Source organism: Hyaena hyaena, unplaced genomic scaffold (assembly GCF_003009895.1).
Source record: "Hyaena hyaena isolate Hyena2069 unplaced genomic scaffold, ASM300989v1 scaffold_227, whole genome shotgun sequence".
Taxonomy (NCBI): Eukaryota; Metazoa; Chordata; class Mammalia; order Carnivora; family Hyaenidae; genus Hyaena; species Hyaena hyaena.
The window spans coordinates 2,196,907-2,219,179 of record NW_024080859.1 but is presented as its reverse complement, the minus strand read 5'-3'; the positions used below and the strand labels follow the sequence as shown (position 1 = coordinate 2,219,179).

At 47.6% G+C, this 22,273-nt stretch overlaps 1 protein-coding gene across 5 annotated transcripts in view; it reads right to left on the bottom strand.

The window, feature by feature from the left end:
- Positions 1-22,273, bottom strand: part of BRD4 (bromodomain containing 4) — an 85,119-nt gene that overhangs the window by 34,735 nt on the left and 28,111 nt on the right. For 4 of the 5 annotated variants that reach the window (XM_039243377.1, XM_039243376.1, XM_039243378.1 and 1 more), the window contains exon 2: positions 795-1,113. In XM_039243377.1, coding sequence (XP_039099308.1) covers positions 795-1,079 — 285 coding nt within the window. In that variant the 5' untranslated portion in view covers positions 1,080-1,113. Of the gene's footprint in view, positions 1-794; positions 1,114-22,273 lie in introns of those variants that run through there. The other variant, XM_039243379.1, reaches the window with a different exon arrangement.

Sequence of the window (22,273 nt, the reverse complement as noted above, 5' to 3'; positions counted from 1 at the left end):
TCTATGGCAATAATCATCTTAACTCCTCATCCAGGGGGTTTGTGGAACTCTGCAAACAGCAGGGCTTAACTTAAAGACACTTGGTCCTCGATGCTTGAAGAAAAGAAAAAAATTACCTATCCCGTTTCTTCCCTGAGGTTCAGTTAGAGATAAAAGCCGAGTTTCCAGTACCATGTGCTAGGGATGGATGTGGGCAAAAGGAAAACTCTAGTGAAGAGCAGAACAGGGGTACAGAAGAACAAGATCAAGTGCACCGTGGTCACAACCGAGCAGGCAGTGGATGTGCATGGAGGCAGCTGAGGGCAAAGCTGCACCGGCACCTCCTCTCTCCACCCAAGCCCCTCTGTGTATTCGCTTCCTGAGAGATACTGCACTACCTCTTCCTTCCCTGCGCTCCGGGTGATCACAATGATGACCATGTCATCACGGAAAAGGTACCCTGTACACCAGTCCCTCTTCCACAGCCTGGCCAACCATGCCTGAGAAGTAGGGGGCCTGGACCACCAACTGCTCCCACTTCAGCTCTCCTAAGGGATCAGAAGGAAAGCTATAAGCACTCCTTTTCCACCCCCATTTCAACTTCTCTACAGTTTCTCCCAGACTTAAAATCTAAGAACTGATGACTGCCTATCAGGACTACCGAAACAATCACTAGAGGGCCTCATGAGTCCTGGGAGTTCAGAGCTGGGCCCCAAAGGCATTTCTGTGTCCTCCTCCCTGCCCCCACCCTCACCAGGAGCAACACGGGAAGAGACTGGAGGACAGTAGCCCTGGGCCCAGCCCAAGTTACTCACAGGGAGGTTCAGCTTGACGGCGTCCACAGGCTGCTGGAAAGGCCACGCAAACTGGTGTTTCCATAGTGTCTTGAGCACCACTTTGAGCAGATATTGCAGTTGGTTCGTCTGCCTCTTGGGCTTGTTGGGGTTGGAGGTCTCCGGGGGCGGGGGGTTGGTGCTGGCTGTGTTGGCTTGCTGGGGTTGGGCCTGGGCCTGCGTTGTAGACATTTGGGTAGTTTCTAGTCCATCCCCCATTACTGGCAGATTTCTCAATCTCGTCCCAGGGCCGCTCTCCGCAGACATGCTACTGATCCCATCACATTCTTCACTGGGCACTCTACAAGGAGAGAAAAGCCATCATCAGACACCAGGCAGCAGATGGGTGCCACTCACAGTGACGAGAGGGTGTGGCCTCCAAGGGCTGAGTCCCTCTGGTGGGAACTGGTCAGGCCAACTGGAGAGCCCCTTCTTGCACTGACTAAAAGGCCCCTGATGTCTGCCCTCCTCAGCAGAGAGCAGATGCACCCTACAGCAGGGAGGAACGAGCGAGCACCAATGGCAAGTGCCATGAGGGACAGGGCTCAGAGAAAAGAGCCAACCAGGAGCCTGCAAGGCTGTGAGCACTACTGATTCCATGCAGAAAGAGGCAGAATAAGCAACAAACCAGGTTTTCACATCATGTGAGGGTTAAAAAAAAAAAAAGTTTACTCATTTAGTGTGGCGGGGGGGTGCAAAGACAGAATCCCCAAGGAGGCTCCGGCACCATGGGTGCAGAGTCTGATGCAGGGCTTGATCCCATGAATCATGAGATTATGATGTGAACCAAAGTCAGATGCTTAACGGAGAGAGCCACCCAGGAAACCCCCATCTGAGAGTTTTTAAGGGACACTGCCTGTGTGGGAGACAGGATGATTTGGAAGCCACCAAATATGTCCTTTACAACTGTTCGTGCTTGTGGCTCATGAGGTCCAGTGCCAAGTGCTCAGGGAAAATCCTCACACTCACTGAGAACACTTCCTCAGTAACTAAAATAATGCGTGTCTGTTGATTAAAGAAATCCCACAAGGTAAGGGTTGATAACCTAAAAATGAATCCACACTCAATCTTCGCTTTATTTACCAAGTTTTCAAAGCTTATTCACAGAGATATAGAAGGTCACCTTGTGTGACCTGCACAGGGTTTTGTTGTGAGACCCCCCCACTCAATGCCTTATGAGGACCCCTTCCTATGCACTCCCCTCGCCTGAACCACCCCTGCGCTTTGGGCCACGCCAACAATGCAAATTCTGCCATGAGCATCCTCACGATGGCCACTTTGTGCACCTGTCCAGTTATTCTAACAAAACCACAGATGAGGGGTACGTGTTTTTACTGCCAAAATGCCCTCCAGAAACACACTAACTCAACCCTTACTTGCAGTGTCGAGAGTTCCCACACTCTATTAATGAGAAGAAACATCTGCTCAAATGTGTACGGACTATTTGGCATTCTTTCTGTGTACACTTTTCCACTGGCAAGAAAAACAAAGTATCAGCTTTAAGCCCAGTCCCCGGAATAAGAAAGACGTTGTAATCTAGGAGCTGCTTGCATCTAATGAATATCACCAGTAATAAACCTAGGAGTTCAGTGCGGGTAAGAAAACCTCTCCAGCTGAGGGAGTCAGGCAAAGGCTAAGGAAAAAAGGGCAGATTCTACCATCACATGACTCTGGTAGGCAGAGGGGACCAAAAAAGACAGGGCAAGTTCGCTGGCTGTGTCATGGCTTTCTTTCTGGAACACACTTTAGCACATGCTAGGCACTCTTGCTGAAGAATTACTTTATAATTCAATCCAAGTGTAATTTAAACCAACATCCCCACAAAGGTTTTTGTAAACGCAGTTCTGGAAAATTATCAAGTTTTCAAAGCACCAGGGGGAAAGCTCGCTATGTAAAAGCAACTTGGTGGGGAGTCTGTCACAGGGGCTGTGGAGAGCTGGCCCTCCTGGTCTGAGGCATCCACCCCCCACCCCACGGCCAACCCTACACATGGGTCCTATTTGCAGGGTGGCCCAAAAGGTCACGGAGATGGCATTCCTTCCAGGGTGCTCTGGCCGACTGCAGGTCTAGGTGTCACCTGGCTAGTGAACACGGGGAGGGGCCGCTGCAGGGAGGGAACCCAGTGGGAGCAGCCCAAAGCCAACAGGAGCAAGAGGCTGGATCTTATAGATTCAGTCTGGAAACTGAATCCATGCTTGCTTTAAGGGGTTAAGACCGTTCTTTATCCTTTTTCACCAAACAGGTAAGAAATCTGCAAGTGCCTTTTCCCTTTTCCCAGATGGGACGGCCACTCAAAAAGCAAAACAAGACAAAACAAAAACCCAAAACCAAATAATTAACTAGTCATTTAGCTCATGAGAGAGGACAACACTGGAGAGAAACCCTAGTGCTACCATCCAAGGCACCGGAGGGTAGGTATATTACAGCAGTGCGACTTAGAGAAGTCTAGACGTGGTCTTGCATCGAATGCTAAACTTAAGTATTTAATGAGGCCCAACTGTGTCTAAGACACCAGGTGGGTATCTATAGTCTGTGCCCTCTCAGGGTCCTCTGGAGACTTGAGGAAGGGGGGTGGGGATAGAGAAGCAGCCTCTAAGATGGGTGTGCTCTACCACAACAACAGGCCAGGCACACTTACAGGAAGGGGGAGTAAGGGGGCTTTGAAGGCATGAAGCCATTTCCTGGTACCCATCCCCCCAAACGGTGCTAAAGATGGGGAAGTGGGCCACAGGCTGGAGAGCATCTCCCAAGACACTGGGAGACACGAGCAGTGCTCCAGGAGTTCAGGACCAAGGAGGGGCATTTCCCTAAATCAACTTCATCTGAAGGTGGGAACAGTGAGAACACTGTGGACTATAATACTTTCCAAAGGCAGATGTGACCAGATAGGCCTGTTCCAGGCTCTGGAGACACAAGACCCTTCCTCTCTCCCTCCCTCCCTCAGGGTTACTTGTGGTACAAGTCTGTCCAGAACTAATGGCCACGTGGTGCTGGAAGGAAGTGCCTGGGGCATGAATCAAGGAAGGAAGTGCCTGGGGCATGAATCAAGGCAGGGCGGCAGGCCTGGAGGCAGTACTGGTGGGAGGGAAGCCCAGCTGGGAGGTAAGAAAGGACGCCCCAGAACCCAATGACTTGAGTAAATGCACCTCAGTGAGAGCAGGAAGGAGGGGAAGCACCCAGAGGGTAGGGTAAGGTGTGAAGCCATCATCAGGAGCTTGCTCAGACAGAGGAGAGAACAGAGGGAAGAATCAAGGGGTCAGGCTGAATCACACACCATTGAGTATGACGTGGAAAGAAGTGAGGAAGCACCCCAGAAGCTGCATTCAGTCACGTGTTGAGCCTTCAGAAAGTGCGCCTTCATTCCTGAGGTGAGCAGCAAGGAAGACAGAAGAGGGTTTCCCCAAGCTCTGAGGTTTAGTCAATAAAGAGCGGGGTCTCAATCTCAGAGAAGCGAGGTCTGCAGCCACCTGCAGAGTGACATGCCAGGGCTCCAGTGGGACTGCGGGGAGGGTTCAAAGGACACCTTGAGGTGGATGGCGTGTAATCACCTGGTATGCATCCTCTATTCGTTTTACTCATTCTAGTTCTGACAAGGAAAGTCCCTGATTGGTGCCAGTGTGAAAGGGTTGTGCAGAGAGGTGTCAGCAGACAATACGATCATCTGCATAGAATTTAACAATGCTGTTGTTCCGTTCTCATGGTATTTAATTTTACTGATACCCATCTGTGGTTTTTGATTTAGTTTCCTTTCAAAATAAAGGCACTAAAACAAAACAGTAAACTGATTTAAAAAACCCAAAACTCAACACCTTATCTCTGAGGGGAGCCAGCCAAGACCAACCACAGGTTCCAGGTGGGAGACCCCAGTGGGTCAGGAGAGCTTGCAGAACTGTGGGAAGGGGGACAGAGGACAGAGAGCCATGGGCAGGACTGCAACAGCTTTGGAGCGCTCCCTGGAAAGTCCTCCATAGGTAAGTGGATGGGGGTAATCATTTATTGGGCAACTACAGAGACTGAGGTGAGGCCAGTTAGGCAGGAGGGGGAGACAGAGGGAAGAATGACCAGGAAAATGTGCCAGCTGGTCAGGATCCTTTGGTATGGTGGCCATGGACCAGGCACTGAGTGCCTGGATACCACAACTCTCAACAGAGGGGCAACATCGCAAAGAAGGAAATAAGTCAATAGGGTTTTTAAGGACTCCTTGGAGTCAGCTGGGAGAAGGTTTCCGTGAAGCAGGACGGAATGCTGGTCCAAAGGAATAAAAGGGAACAAGTATAAATGTGGCACCATCATGAAGGGAGGCCGGGATGCACTGAAGTGAGCCTGGAAAGGAGGGTGGCACTAGGTGAGGATAAAGAATGACCTGCAGTTCGGCTTCCACTATTCAGTTTCTCCAGAAAACAGCCCAAGAATTACACAGTCAAGCACATGGCAGGTGAGCTGCCACAAGCAGAGGGTGGCCTCATCAGCCATAGGGACACAGAATGCCAGTAGGCCATGCACGTCCCACCAGGAGGAAGCAGTCCCATATGTTTTCTGTTAAGCAATCACATTCTGGAAAGCTCCAAACAATGTCCATGGGGCAAGATGAAGTCAAGGTAACTGACTTCTGAAACTTGTGGGCTGTGCTGTGCCTTTTTTCCTCTCCAAATGTTCTCTCAGGGAAGCTAAGGGATGGAAGGCTCTGGACATAACCACTTTTCTTCACCTTCAAGCAAAGATCTGATGGGCTCTTGAGCCAAGAAAGCTGTTTTTTTTTTTTTTTTTAATCCCACGTAGCTTTCTATACAGATAGCCGGACCCTCCAACTCTGCCTCATCTCTGCTTTAAACCACTATTTCCACCACAAAAGCCAAACACCCTCCCACATTCAACACACAGTTAACATTTAAATCCTCAAAACAACAGAGATTGTTTCTGGTCTTATCCCCATTTTAAAGATGAAGAAATTGAGGCACAGAAAAATAACTTATCCAAAGATCAGACCTAACCAGCCAGGGTAGCCCAGAGTCTAACCTGACTGCTGGGAAGTTTCAGCTGGACATGAAGCCCCCGTTTAGGAGATGAATATTCAGCTCCTGAAGGGTCCACTGCAAATGACTGGGACAAGCTAGCACATTTTAAGTAACATGAGACACTAAGCACAAGACCCATACAGTTGTAAAGACTGAGGTCAATTTTATAAGGAAAGAAACTGCTGGAGGTTGTCAGTTCAAATGTCTTCGAAGGCATGACACAGTTTAACAGATCAGATGGACCTGAGAGATACAAGCACCTCAAAGTTTCTTTCAGGAGGCTCTGAGGACAACCAGTGACAGGTGACATCCATGGCCTCTACATGTGGTAGTGCCATGAGATGCCCAGGATGTCCTGTACCGCACTTACAGCTTGAGAAGCCATGGCCAGACAACCTGCAGCTTAGCCCTCCAAGGACTGATCCTTATGAAACTTCCAGAAGCCACTCATTCACACCAGGGCAAAGAACACACAGGAAACCAACAGGACTCTCTAGTCTTGTGAGCCAAGAAAGAGAGGGACTAGCAAGTCTATGTGAGAGCCAGGGTGACTTCTCTGACACACAGATCCAACAAGATTGCTACTTTAGATACTCTTCCCACAGCGGTCACCCCCACCCAGCACCGCCCCAGACCCTAGCATCAACACTGTAAACACAGCTGCCAAAGTGGGCCCCCTTCCTTGTCACCTTCACATTTGCTGGACCTCGTGCTTCCTTAATCTGTCCAGTGGCTTTGACAGTCGGCCACTGCACACACACCTGGGAGCCCAAGGCCAGAGCTACCTTTACTTCACTCTTGTCCTCCCAGTCAGTACACACCGAGTGCTCACAGAATGACTCAGGTACAGAAGGCACCCTACAATGACCACACATTAATGTCACCCTGAGGATTCTAGATCTCAAAGCTTTGGAAAAGGAAAGCAGCTTGTGCCCTCACAAAGAAAAATGTGGTGACTGCCAGACTCATTTGCTCAGCCAATGCATCCCGTGCGTGCCATGTGCCAGGCCCAGGACTCTGCGGTCAATGTGACATTCTTCCATGACTGAGCAATACTTGGGCAAGTACTATAAAGGAGAAGGGCAAGGCTACTCTGACCAAGGACGGGGTGTGTGTGTGTGTGTGTGTGTGTGTGTGTGTGTGGTTTGTGTGTGTACGTGTGTGTATGCACACTCCTGTGGTGGGTGAGGCAGAGGAGGACAGAGAGGGTCAAGCCTCGTGACAGTCGAAGGCAAGACCGAAGCAGTAACACAGGCATGGGTCTGGAGGCAAAGGAGATACCCATGCATTTGAGGAGCATTTGAGGTAGGAGGGGAGGGATGGCACAGTACAGGGGCCATGTGACCACACTGGGCTTTTGTGCTTCACAGGTCCTTGATTCAGGGCAGAGAATATAGTGGGAGGAGCAAAAGGGGTGTGTGTGCTTGGAGAGGGCATGGGGGACAGATTCCAGGGTCATTCAGAACACAGATACAATAGAAGTCCATTCTTGACTCATGGTTCATTTTCAACGATACCTGTACCTGTGAAATTCACAGATGCAAAAGATAGAGAACCCAAGAGGGGATGCATGCAGACAGGTGAGTCAATGGTTCAGCACCAGGGCTAGATGGGGAGAGACAAGCTGAAAACTCAGAAACTCGTAAATCTACCTGCACATATAAAGACGTAGAATTCCTGTGATACAGTAGATATTGTCTTCAACCAATTCAGGCAAAGTTTTAAGTCGAAAAGATCCCAAAATGCTCTTCCCTGTTTTCATAATGACTTGTGGCCAAGAGGCAAGAGCCACCATTGACTGTGTTGAGTTAGTTAAAGGACAAGGGACGGGAATAAAATTTCATCTACTGTTTCCAATCCAAAGAAGGATGCATGATTCAACTGAGTATCCTAGTTCTGAATCTATTCCCAACAGATATCCTGCAACAAAGTCTCAATTTTAAGGAGTAAGGAAAAGATGAAGACAGATTAGATGGTTAGTGCCCTGGTCCCCAAACTGAGTACCAAGGGTGTCACGGTACCCCAGAGGGGCACTGTGGGAATGATCAGTATAAGGCAATTGATAATTTCAAGGTCAGACTACACTATATATGCCTTTAGACAATGTCCCATCTTGCAAAGCCTGGTGTTCAGCGAATGCTGTAACAAAAAGCAGATACCACAGAAGACCTAATGTGGAACAGGAAATGCAGGTGGTAGGCATCCGACCTGGCTCTAAGGCCTGGGGAGTTAAGCAGTGTCCAACAGGTACACACATTCCATTAAGGAGGAACCATGATTCTCTTCCTAATGGGATTCTCTTCCTAAGTTTAGAGTCCCTGATGAAGCACTCCTGCTTTCAGGGATATTGTCTGCTTACATTGCAACTCATCTAAATGACCTGAGAAAAATTTAAGGACAGACAGAATTCAGCAGAAAACACAAGTGTAATGTTAGTTCTAAGTCTTCCTGGAGATTAAGAGGCAAGACAGACATGGGTAGGCTTGGTTCTGGGACTCTGAGGAGAGAAGAGAAAAGGCATGTACAACTGCCCAGAAATGGACTGATTTCTGGATATCTGGCCCTAGTTCTGTCCACCACAAAAGGCTGGGTAAACCTACTGAGTTGTGGTCAATTACATTTTGAACTTGTAAGCCCATCTGAAGTCCTGGACTCCCAGAGGGCCCACAAAGCCGAGGAGCCTGCCTCCACTTTGTCATGTTCATTTACTCACCCTCATCCTGAAGTGACACAACACCTAGGCAGCAAGACACCAGGGAAAACAGGAGCAGTGCAGGTTAACTGGAAAGCTTTATGAATTCTCCTGTGAAATACTATGGCCACACTTAGCAGAGCTGTAGGTAAGCCATCATCACATACACCTGCACTAGGGCCTGCACAAGCTTGCCAACATGTATCTGCTACTTCCTGGGCCAGTGCTCTCTGATCACTTGAACTATACCTGCTTAATCCTCACAGCAACCCTACAAGGCTGAGGACAACATTATCTTCATGCCTGTGGCAACACAGGAGAGGGGGGTAGTGGCCTGGTCAGCTGGAGGTCACCCAGGGCTGTGTGTATTTCAAGCACTCTGCTCCACAGGTGCCTCTGCTCACCAAACACAGAGGCTGAGGCCTAGTTGACAAGCACTGCTGGGCCCGACAGGACTGGTTTGCCCAAGGGGCCCCCCCTTCCATGTCCTGGCATGTATTAATCAGAGGGCCTGCCTTCTCTGCAGAGGCAGCTGAAGGCCATGTGACCCTTTAGCTAGGTTTCTAGTTGGCTTTCCAGAAGTGGTGTTTCCAAATTTCACCCCCAGAAACAGATCAGAGCCAAGATAGCTCTCACGGCACCTGGCCACCTGTTTGCTCGTTTGCAGTGTGACTTATCTCACATACTAGGTGAGATCTGAAACACATATCCCTGTTGATGCCATGGGGAGAGAGGAAGGGAACAGAGTCCAAACTATTATTTACCATTCCCACATAGTTAGGGCTACAATGAGCTGCCTTGAACTTGTTTCATGCCAAGCAAAACGTTAGCCAATGCCAGCTGAACCCTACCCCTCATGAAATTACACGTGTGTTCACAGTGCAGCACATCCTTCAGAGGAAGTGACCTCCCCACCACTGCAAGGCCCTCCTATAAAGAATCACTTGGGGGGAAGTGCAAGATCCTACCCAGCGATAAAAAGAAAGGGTTGGAGAACCTGGCAATTTCTCAGTACCAGTCAATTTGCAGTAAATACTTATCCTGTCCTAGAACAACTTTCTTGAAATGCTGGTTACGCTGGTTATGGAATACTAATATCAGAGGGTCCATTTCCTTTTGGTCCCAGAGCAGAAGCTATTTCCATTCATGGCCATAGCCCACTTCATTGTGCATCTGTGTCAGTAGGGAAGCACAAACAGGATTACTTTTCCATCTGACCGGCTCAGGCAGCTGGTGAGAACATCGCTCGTGTCATCAGCCAGACCGCGCTGTCTGGAGCTTGGCCAGTGGCTGTGCGCTGAGGCAGCTCTCAATAGCCTTAATCTTCCTTCGTGCAGCTTGTACAAGCCCTGACTCCTGCCCCTGGGGCCCATTACCTCAGACTCAGCCCTGCTGCCTGCCTTGAGCCAGGTTACCCACGGCAGAGATGAGGCACCTTCCTGGGAGGGGAGCATAGACACACTCAAGCTCTCTGTTCCCCAGAAGGGGGACACCAGGCCCACATGGACCTTGTGCTCAGGAGGACTGGAAGCAAGGCCCAGCAGATCACAACACTGCCAATTCAGAATTCCTGTCTTTTTGCTTTAGAAACCAATCACTAAATTAGGGGCACTGAGATTTCTGCATCATCTTTTCTCTGTAAAAGCTGCTAGAAGCTGGAGGGATGACCAGCTCAGGTGCAGTAAAAGGTTCCGTTGTTACATACGGTTTACATCATGGTGCTGATGGTTAGATCTGGGTGGATGGATTTGTGAATTTAAAATGTTCCTGTGATGGGTATGCATTAAAAGCAAAACTTTGATGTGAACAAGATCAAAACTGCAAGGCTAAAACACATTCCAGCAGAGCAGGGCAAGCTGATTCTTCCTACAAAGGGCCAGGGAAGAAATACAGCCAGCTGTATAAGACATAGTCTACCGCGATACTCGGTGCTGCTGCTGCTGCTGCTGTGCTGTAAGAGCAGCCCAGCCACAAGCCTTAGACAAGTGAGCGTGGCCACATGCCAGTAACACTCAGACTGGCCCAGGGGCCCTAGTTTGCAAGCCCAAAGATTTCTAGACTTTGTATCAGAGTGAGGAAAACGTCTGTGACAAAATGTTATGTTAGAAAAGCAGAATACAAGGGGTGCCTGGGTGGCTCAGTCTTTAAGCATCTGACTCTTGATTTTGGCTCAGGTTGTGATCTCACCCTTTGTGAAACTGAGCCTAGTGTTGGGGATTCTCTCTCTGCCCCTCCCCTGCACACACTCTCAGAAGAAATAAACTTTAAAAAATTAAAACAAAACAACAACAAAAGAATAGGAGAATACAAAATTACAGGTTAAATGAGGTAAAGGTGTGCAAATGAGTGGGTACACAGAACTATAAAATGAAGTGGGGCAAGGGATGGTGGGTGTGGAGAACTCTGTTGAAAACCCAGCGGACCTACCAATACATACGTAAAAACAGCCTGGCCTATTTGCAGTCAGACACCTTTCACAAATCCCCACTGACCTCACTTGGTGTGGTCCATCTCTCTGCCTGGTGAGCAAGCCTCCAGGCACTGCTACTCAAAAGCAGCCTTGACCTGGGCCAAGACTCCAAATTAGAAGCTGAAAGACTATGACAGAAATACGATGCCACTAATACAAACATTAAATTCCCACTAACCTGGGTCTAGGGTTGGGCCCTTCATAGGTAAGGTAAAGTGACATTTTCTTCAGGTTGCCTCTTTTAAAGCTATTACTCCAACTCCTTTAACTGTCTTCATTGTTATACCTTTTATTTTCAGTTACTTGCTTTTCTAAAAGAGCTGGTGCAGTGTATGTGGCACTAGGTTAACCTAAATCGTAAAATAGAATGCGAAAGGCCTGTTAATTCACGTAGAAAAAAATCCTGCTTTGGGAAATGAACTCCGAGATGGCTGCAGAGCGCATGGCCAAGCAGACTGCAAAGCTGAAGTAGACAGTGAGGCTTGGTACTTCCTCCACTTAGATGAGGATTTTCTGAGAGGAAGGACACAAAGAACTGGAAAACAGAAGAATCTACAGGGCACCAAGAGTGAGTGAGAACGTTCGCCTCTTGGAAAACTACTGAAATGAGGGGAAAGTCTAAGAGTGAGAAACCAGGATTAGTTTCAACTAGGGTGACAGTCTTGGGGTGCCCTGTTATAAACAGACCAGAAAGCTTCTGAGGATGATCTCACACTGTCCTCTGGCACCCTCTCATTCCTGACAAAAGGAAAAAATCAAGTTCATGATCATGAACAAAACTTAAAACTATTAAAAAAAAAAAAAAAAAGAGGGGCGCCTGGGTGGCTCGTCAGTTGAGCATCTGACTCTGGCTCAGGTCATTATCTCACAGCTCGTGAGTTCGAGCCCCACGTCGGGCTCTGTGCTGACGGTTCAGAGCCTGGAGCCTCCTTCCAATTCTGTGTCTCCCTCTCTCTCTCCCTGCCTTTCTCCCACTCACGTTCTCTCTCTCAAAAATAAATAAAAAAAAGAAAAAGACAACTAACTGTGGCGTTTCCAGCACATCAAGCACCAGGGAAACATGTTAGTGCTGACCTCCAAGTGATCAAAGTCAAGTTGTTTAGGAATTTGGGAGGCCAAGAAGGAGGGGAGTGAAGTTCAGGTGATATGCAGCCTGCACAGCCAGTGGCTAGCACCACACAGGGGAAGGCGGTCCATGCCTGGGCCTGAAATGTTCCGCATGGTGCCAGCTCAGCGTGTATGTCTGTTACATGTAAGTGGAAACAACATTCAAATGTAAACAGACCCATGATTGGGAAAGGCAACATTTCAATCAACCTTTCTACAGTTTCATACCCTGGCAAGCAGGGGCAACAGGGCCGGGTGGATATCCCCGTGAGAGCACATCCTGCCTCTAAGCTCTTCAAAACAGAATGGTGGCTGAGAGCAAGAATCAAAGTATCCCTGGGGGCCCACCTATGTTCACTGGGGACAAAAGGGGATCAGGAAACAGGGCCAGAAAAAGAGTTTCCAGGGACCACATGACTATGGAGAGCCCTCGCTGAGAGGAAAGGCCAAGCCAGGCTACCAATGGCCAAGAGGACACATGGAGACAGGACACATTGCAAGGAGCCAGGAACAGCAATATCCATGAAGGACAAGGGCACACTGACTCTGGGTTTACAGATGCAGAAGCCTGGTTACCTTGAGGAAGAGCTGATGCATACGGGGTGACCTTTCCCTCAATGATATTATCCTCCGACCCTCACTCTGAAGTTGAATTTTAAAAGTAAAACCTGTGAAAAAGGTTACATCTGTCAGTATCAGGTACTCTCAGGAAATGACTCTAGCAAAGATGACTTTTCTTCTCACCATGCCTCAGTTTTCATTACACAGAATCCAGATAATACGGGTGGGAGTGGGGAAAACATCACTTTTCCCAAAGGAAAGGGAACACAGAAAGAGACAAAAGTAATGTCAGATCTGGAAAGACCCCAAGTCTCCAGTTTCCAAAGCAGGAACTGAAAGACCGACCCAAGGCCTAAAGACAACCAGTCATGAGAGCAGACAATGTCAGAATGGGACATCTACTCCAAGAGTACACAGCAAAGACGGACCCTCTGAGAGGGAAACAGGCCAAGGGGCGCACCTTCCACACAGCCTTGACTTCCTGTCAGGGGCCTCTTCTCTCAGGTAAGGGGTAAGCTTACCACTCCTTTGTCTGCTGGAAGGCCTCAGCCCTCAGCAAATATTCAGTGTCTACTTCTGCCCTGACAATCTGACTCTGCCACTTTAAGATGGACACCTGGATGTTAATAAACCAACCTCCTCTTGATCTCAGTAATTTTCAGAGGGAAAAGTTGCAGAGCAGAAACAACAGTCAAATCACTTCAGGAGTGAAGAGCGAGGGAAGTAAAGAGCTTGAAGGGATCTGTTCTGTGAGAACTAATGTTCCTGTTGCCATTAATTCCACCCAACCTCTGCTGCAGTAAATGAGCCACAGAAGTCAAGTGCCCCAACTCCAACACCAACAAGAGGGGAAATGCAGATACCAGAGAGAACAGGACAAATGACACAAAGCACATCTGATCCCCTTGCAGGACCCACCTGCCATCCCCCTCCTCCCTCTCCAGCCTGCTCTCCCCTGGGGAGCACGGGCCTTGCTGGCAGGCAGCGATCAGGGTCCCAGGAGAGCCTCGGCCACAGCCAAGCCAGCATCTCCCACTCAGACTGCATGGCATGGCCCAAGTTTACTCCTTGGCGGACTCAGTCACCCTGTCCCTAGTTAAGTGTCTGCCTAGGAATAAAAGCTGCCTGCTGGTAAGGAAGCTCGTCAAAAACCAGGTCACCTGCCTGGTGCACAGACTGGTGCATCACTCACTCAGTGAACCTGCAGCACTACCCACAACTCCTCACGGCCTTTGTGTGCAAACTGTAAGAAATATTTAAGGAAGAGGAACTAACGTTCATCACCTATGAAGCTTCACAACAGGGCCTAGCACACACGATGAATGAATAAGCAGAAATTGCGCACACACGCATGGCCCTCTGTGAAAACGGCCCTGCACTGGGTTTAGTAACTGGTTTTCCAGCTGCGCCCAGGGAAGCTGGGACCCAGATATTGGGCAGCTTGAAGTCCAGGCCTTTTCCAGTTCTCCATGCCAGGCATGTGTCGCCTGGGAGGGGGCAGAGCTGATCTGAGCTAGTGTCCCTTCTATAGACCTTTGGGGTTCCAATGCCCTCCCACCAATGATTCCCACACCTCTGCTGAGGACTTGGGGTAAAGAGCTAGACCAAAAAGGAAGGGGCTAGGTGGGGGTGGGGCCTTCTCCCATATATGCAGAAACACAGATCAGTACTCATGTTCCTCCTGCCCCTTAGCAAACCTCGTGCAGGTGACAGATGTGGTAGAGTCTCTTCCACTTAGCCAAACACTCCGTGGAGGAGCAGAGGTGTGCCTATGGCTCAGATACTCACAGGCCTGAGGCCTTGTTAGGACAGAGAGAACAGGAGAAAGAAACTCCAGGGAAAACTTACCAACAGGGCCTAAAGTCTTCAGTAGCCCAGAAAGGGAAATAAGAGGAGGACCTAGAGGAGGAACGCCAGCAGCTGCTGCACAAAAAAAGCAATTACTTTGTATTTATACTGTATCTACATGTGCCTCATAAGAATATAATATGGCCAACTCCAACAATTCAGTGTTTTCTAGCAGTCAAAGTAATGTAAAAAAGATGACATAAACAGCTTATTTCAGCATATTCAATACAATATGCGATAGTTCTATTCCACTGAACCCAATATAACCAAAGTACCATCTCGACTTACAAGCACTATAAAAAGTGGGGACATTTTACATTTCTTTTCATACTAACTGTGTGTGAGATTCGAATGAGTACTCCTCAATGTAGGAGCTAAATTTTCATGAAGTATTTCATAAAATATTTCACCTGCATTTAGATTCTCTAAAATTTATGATTGAAAAAGTAGATTAACATACCCAAGGTGTTCCAAACATACTTAAAACTCCAATAACTAAATTAAGCATCAGTAAAATTTTAAAATTGAGTTCCCCAATCATACAAACCACATCTTGATGCTCAAGAGGCTCAAGACGTTAGCACTGATCTTATCATAAACATCCAGAAGATTCCTCCTCTAGAAAGGAAGCCAGGGCATGCATTTTAGAACTTGACTCCAGGGCCACAGGGACCCATACCCACAGCACATTCAGGGCTGGTTTGACCCTAGTCAGTCCACACCTACCACCTTCGTCACCCAAAAATCCATGTGTGCTTTAAATCAACTTGCGTTTTACAAACATAAATGTATTTATTTAAAAGAAAAGCCTGGGTGGCTCTGTTGGTTAAGCGTCCGACATCAGCTCAGGTCATGATCTCACGGTTTGTGGGTTAGAGCCCTGTGTTGGGCTCTATGCTGACAGCTCAGAGCCTGGAGCCTGCTTCGGATTCTGTGTCTCCCCCTCTCTCTCTGACCCTCCCCTGCTCACACTGTCTCTCTCTCAGAAATAAAAAAAATACATTAAAAAAAATTTTTAAAGAAAACATTAACATATCCCATGTGATGTGTGAACCTGTTTGAATGCGAGACATTATGGGAGACAACAGAAGAAATCTTAACATGGGTTGCAATTATCACTGATTTTCTTATATGTAATGTTTACATATAAGAACTGTAGTTTTACAGGACAATGTCCTTATCTTTTTAAGAAACAGAATATTTTAATAATCTTAAAAAGTCTTTTTATTATGGCAAATATACAAAACATAAAATTTACCATTTTATCTATTTTTAAAAAAGATTTTATTTTCAAGTAATCTCTACACTCAAGTGGGGCTCAAACTCACAACCACAAGACCAAGAGTTGGAGGCTTCACCAACAGAGCCAGCCAGAAGCCCCCATTTTATCCATTTTTTAAACTTTTTTAAAATAAGGTTTTTATTTATTTTTGAGAGACAGTGTGCAAGTGGGGGAGGTTCAGAGGATCCAAATCAGGTTCTGTACTGTCAGTACAGAGCCCAATGCAGGGTGCAAACTCACAAACCATGAAATTATGACCTGAGTCGAAGTTGTACACTAAACCGAATGAATCACCCAGGTGGCACCCCATCCATTGTTGGATGTACAAACTCGGTAGCACTAAGTACATTCACACTGTTATGTATCCATCACTACCATCCATCTCCAGAACCTTTTTTTTTTTTTTTTTTTTTATGTTTTATTTACTTCTAGGAGAGAGAGACAGCGCAAGCAGGGGAGGGTCAGAGAGAGAGAGAGGGAGTCACAGACTGAAACAGGCTCCAGGCTCTGAGCCGGCAGTCAGCACAGAGCCCTACGCGGGGCTCGAACCTACGAACCGCGAGATCATGACCTAAGCGAAAGTCGGACGCTTAACCGACTAAGCCACCCAGGCGCCCCTCTCCAGAACCTTTCTTGCAAAGCTGAAACCGTTACATTAAATGCTAACTCTCCATTCACCCCTTCCCCCCACCATTCTACTTGTGTCTCCATGAATCTGAGGACTTGAAAGTACCTCATGTAAGTGGAATCAAACAGTATTTGTCCTTTAAAAAAAATTTAATGTGTATTTATTTTTGAGAGACAGAGAGAAAGAGCGAGTGAGCGTGAGCAGGGGAGGGGCAGAGAGAGAGGGAGACACAGAATCCGAAGCAGGCTCCAGGTTCTGAGCTGTCAGCACAGATCCAGACATGGGGCTTGAACTCACAAACTAGGAGATCATGACCTGAGCCCAAGTCTGAAGCTTAACTGACTGAGCTACCCAGGTGCCCCCTGTATTTGTCCCTTTTTCACTGGCTTTGTTCACTTTGTAAAATGTCCTCGAGGCTTATCCATGTTGTAACCTGTATGAGAATTTCCTTCCTTTGTAAGGCTGAATAAATAATTTCATTGTATGGACAGATGACATTTGTTTATCTATTCATCCATCCACATACACGTGGGTTGCTTCCACCTTTTGGCCATTTTGACCAACACTGCTATGAACATGGACGTACAAATATCTGTTACAGTCTTTGCTTTCAAGAAAATGCCCTTATTCTTAAAGAGATGTTTGCCAAAGTACATGAGGTAAAATCACACCTGCAATTTACTTCCAAAAGATTTAGAAAAAAACCTGTGCACTGATAATTATATGTAACTAAAAGAAAAAGAAAAAAGCCATTAACTTAAAAACCAGCACTGGCTGCTATGAAGAGAAAGCCAGTGTAAAACTAAGTACAATGAAAACATCATTGGCATGGCTGCTGGCCAGTCTGAGCTACACTCAGTTTGCAAATTCTCCCATGGGGAAATGCTAGTCCGTGGACTAGTTAGAGTCACCTTACTGAGGCCCCCACAATTTGGGAACATTACTGGAGGGGGAATGCAGATCATTCAGCATGGAGGCTATTGCAGGAGCAAAACAAGAACCACCACCAAAAAAAGGGCAGAAGACGGGGGGTCAGACTTAGATAGTTTTAGAGGTTGAATCCCAAATGTTAAGGTCAAAGGGCAGTCCAGGATTAACCTCAACTGCTGAACCATCACAAGACAAACTCTGTCCCTGGTAAAAAGTTGATTACCAGGGAATAGGAGCAGACCCAGCAGAGTAGCAGCTGAGTGAGACCACACAAGAAATTTTGTGTCCAGAGAGGAGAGTACCCAAATGTCAACTAAAGTCTCTGCTGGGGAGGTAGGCAGAAACATGGACTCTGCAGCCTCTTGGATGCAGACACTGCAAGGCAAGTTAGAGACAAGGTGTAGGCCATGTAGTTTCAGGCGCCACGGCCGCTCCTGGGATTTCAATCAGGCTGTTGGCAACTTAATCAGAGGATTGAGGAAAATCTAAGCTCAGTCCTCCAAGAGTGTTGAATAGTAGTATGAAAGGGGAGGAAGTAGAAACCATCCTAGGAGGGGGGAAAAAAAAAAAGGCACCTGATCTTGAAGGAGAGTTTCAGACCAAGGTAAACACACCGAAAGGGCAAGGTAAGATGTGAAATTAACATCTAAAGGTTTCAGTGCCTGGGAAAAGGGTTCTGCTGGTCCCCCAGGTTCATCCTAAATAGGAGGGACTGAAATGCAGGGGCCAGCCATAAACTGTAGCTCCTTCCCAGTACCTGTTTCGTGAGACACCCGCAGAATCCAGCCAGGACAACTAACAAACCCTGAGCAGCTCCCACAAACTGGGATGGGTTTTCTTGGTGCCGCACAAGCAGACTCTGCATTTCCCTTGTTCTGATTTGGCTGCTGAGCAGCTGGTGCTACCCAGGATAGTGCAGGGCACTGGGCCAACGTGAGGAAGTCGACGCCTGAGGGCGGCCTCTGAGCTGGGTGGCGGGCCCTGTCCCCAGCAGATGGAGGAGGGCAGAGCTCTGAGTCCAACCTCAGTGAATGGCGTGAATGAGCTCTTTCATTGGCGAAGGAGAACACGCAGCAGTACCATCTGCTGAGGGGAGAGAAAGGTCAGAGGAACAGGCACTGAGTCCTCTGCTCTCCAGTGGCGAAAACAACTGCCCAGGTCCCTACTGTGTCAAGGTGGCACAGCCTCAACTTGAGCCGAGGCCTAAACACAAGAAGCTAAACAACAGAAGCACAGTCTCTCTGTCCATAACTGGAGGAAATCAAAGTGCAGAACCACCCTGGGATTTCTTTTTGTCTTTCTTCTACCTCTGGCTGCCCTTGTTCAGCTTCCCCACACTCACACCCAGCCCCCCAAGCTTCCAGATTCAGACACAAGTGCCTGGAGCCAATGAGGGTTGAGATGTTTCATCCAAAATGTCTTCAAACCACCCTCGTGGAAAGCTTAGGCTTCGGAGTTAAAATCAGAAAAAAAAGTAGGTATCATTTCCCCAAAGCCAAACCGCTATCAGGGGAGCTCCATCTGATGAAACCAAGAGCTTGGAAGCTGAGAAAGGTGTGACTCATGAGTGAGGGGAGCAAAGTGTGCCTGCTGGAGCACTGAACCCCTCCCCGCCCAGCCACCTACAGAGACAGGAAGGCAAGGAGTACTACCTCCAGGTGGAACACCAGCACCTCGGCAAGGGGCTCAGGTCAGGGAAGGATTCCTAAGTGACCTTCCACAGCAGAGGGGTTCATTTTTTGTTTGTTTTGTTTTTTGGTCTCTAGGAGAGATTTGGTTTAAAGGCAGGACAGAAAAGTAAAAATATATCTGACCTGCAGGCTCAGATGGGGGGGAGGGTGTCACACACTTGGAAGATAAGAATCTTCAATAACAGAGGTGCATGAACAAGGTGCTTTTGAAATGCAGAGAATGGAGCTCCTTTCAGACCTTACTGAGGACCCATTTGGGATTAAAAATAAGCTCCCATCAATCCCCTCCCAACCCCACAAACCCTAATGACAGTTAAAACAGAGACTACGCTGAATGACATGCAGATTATCAGACGTGTACTCAAATGGAGTCCATGTTAAAAATTTAGTACTGGACCATTTCAATTCTCTTCAAAAGGCAGCACTGACTTATAATGGAATTTTCGATGTGCCTTCACTAATCCTGTTACCATGTTAGAGCACAAAAATAGAATTTGTTCCCTTGGAGTTCACCAGTTGCCATAGAAATGGCATCAAAATGCATTATACTTTCGGGTGAAGAAATGCACCATGGGTGCTGAAGAAAAATCCCTATCAAATCCAGTTCAAACTCAAATCCCTTTAATAATAGACGGATGCAAGTACATCAAGTATCCTTAGACCACCAACCAAACAGATGTGCTCCAGGCTGGGGAGAGAAAGGAGCTTCACTCATTCACACAACACCAACATACAGCACATGAGCCCTGTGGAACAACCTTGAGGTAAACACAACTGACCCAGCTGGGCCATCCTCTCGGCCCCTGCCCTGAGCGCACCCCACAGGTGATCAAGCTCCCAGCACACACACCTCCTGGCTCCAAGTCCGCAGCTGTCACATTTCTGATTTGTTCCATTTTCATACTCAGCCATATTTACGAAAAAGTAAGCTCCAGTGTTCCTTCAACAGACAAGTTTCCTCATGGGTTAGGTTCACTATCTCTAGTGAGTAGACAAGAGACATAGATCACTACAGAGTTGGTTTCAACCCAAGGTATGAGGTTTTAAAAAGTGATCTTTATAAATGAGGGGGGGAAAAAGCCTTACTGCATCAGAGAAGTAGTGGTCCCATAGCAGGACCTAGATGGAGAGAAGTAAGGCAGGATGGTGCTTTGGAACCTACAAAACCCCAAATCAGGGGCTTCTGGTAAGACTTCCTTCCGTTAGCTTTACTCCTGTGATGTGAATATTGTTCCTCCCCTCGCTAAACAGTATCTACTTGGCCTGCTCTGCTTCTGACTTTTGTTGTCCTGTTTTGCTGATATGTGCTAATATCTGTTATTTGTTATATGCATGTTTAGCATGGGTCTATAAGGAGATGGTGCTGAGGTGAAGAACAGGCTAGAAACCAACTCCTGGTCCAGGCTGGCCAAGAAGCAGGACCCTGGGAATGAATGGATATACTCCCATCATTTGTTGGTTTGGGCAAAAACTTTGGATTTAGGATTTAGCCATCAACAACCTTATGTACACTGCAACATTGCAGGCTCTTGGGATTCAGCACAAAGACACCTGCCCTCATGGGTTCACATTTCAGCCCACAGGTGGGGAGCAGGGGATGGGGATAATTAAGAATGAAAATGACAACTAAAATTATGTGGTGTACTACAGGGGAGAAAAAAGCAAGGGTGCACGTAAGATTGGGGTTTTTAAAAATTTTTTCAGCTTTTTAAAGGAATCCCTTGGGACTTTCACAAGTGAGGCTCTGAGGTTCCTGATCTCTTCTTATTTCCTCTGTGTTATGCACTAAATGGTGTAACAGTCCACGCAGAGAACAAACTTTCTCCATGGAAACATCTTTCATGTGTAAATTACTCTAAAACCTATTCCCCAGATATAGATATATATATATATATCTATATCTGCTTTGTACACAAGGGCTCGTGGCTTACTTCAAACTGCAGCTTCCATTGAGAGAGCACCTTTACATGATCACCTTCAAAGACAATAAAAAAGCACAGAATTTATTCACCTTCAATAATTTACATACAAGACTCATTATAAGCCCGTTCTGTATCACAGTTTTACTTTCAGCACAGACACTGATTTTAACCGGTATAGACAGACACATTCTGTTGTAGAGTCAAGTGTCAGTTCAGTGGTCCTCAGACTACCCTCAGGCAGGATGCAGCCATGAAGATGCAAACGCCTCAGTAAACCAGCTGTTCTGAGGGTACTAAATGATTCCCTAAACAAATAAATGCCACAGCTGTAAGCTGAAGGACAGCTATTCAGACCAAAGCCTGATTTTTTATTTCACAAATATGCTCCACCTTTATTAGGAAAGCAGGCCAAAAGGAGTCCCCCAGTTATGACAAGAAGCCACTGGACTCCATGGCCCTACCCGGTGTTCTCTGTCCCCGAATTCTCAGGAGGGCCACAGCTCCCATGTGCCAAAGGCAAAAAAGCTTCAGATCACAACCCTCTGGGGAGATGCCATCACGACCCCCTACCCTTCAAGTCAGATTTGGGGGACTTATGTACACCCCGAGGGTTCCTCTTTACTGCTGGAACCAGTAGTAAACCCTGGCCCCAGAAGCCTTCGGCATTACTTGGACTCCACAGTATTGTGGAGAAGGTGGTCTGCCTTAATAAGGCACTGTGAGTACAGGACAAGACGTCTACAGATGTTTTCCAGACTGAAATCATCCTAAGTCCTGGGTTTCACAACTTCGGGCCCAAGCAGATTCCAGTACAGGAAGGAGAGGAGCTCTGTGCTCAGCACTGGGCAGGCAGGCGGATGGGCACCTCATCTCGGAGGCCAATGCCCTGGGAGAGGCTGCCACACCGAACTTGCACAAAGGCGTCCTCACAACAGGCACCTGAGGTTGATGGCAACAGCTCATGGGGGCCGATGGAAGCACCACTCAAAATGGTGACATCTAGACAGAAAAACCAATGAATAACCAGCTCGTCTTTAACTCAAAACAAGATTAGCTAAACCTCGGATACCAACGTAAAAACTGAAGCTACAAAATAAACCTGAAACTCAGCAGTTTAGTTCCACCAGAGCGGCTGACAGAGGGGTTCCTGGACTTGAAGTCCTGGGAGGGTGGCACTGGGTAGGGCCACCACAAAGCCCCACACCAGCGGGCAGGCAGGCTTATCTCTGTTCCCAGAGCAGCAGATTAGAAGCAGCCCACTGAAAGGGGAGTGGACCAGTTGAAGGCACAGGAGGAGGAAGCAACAGCTGGCAAT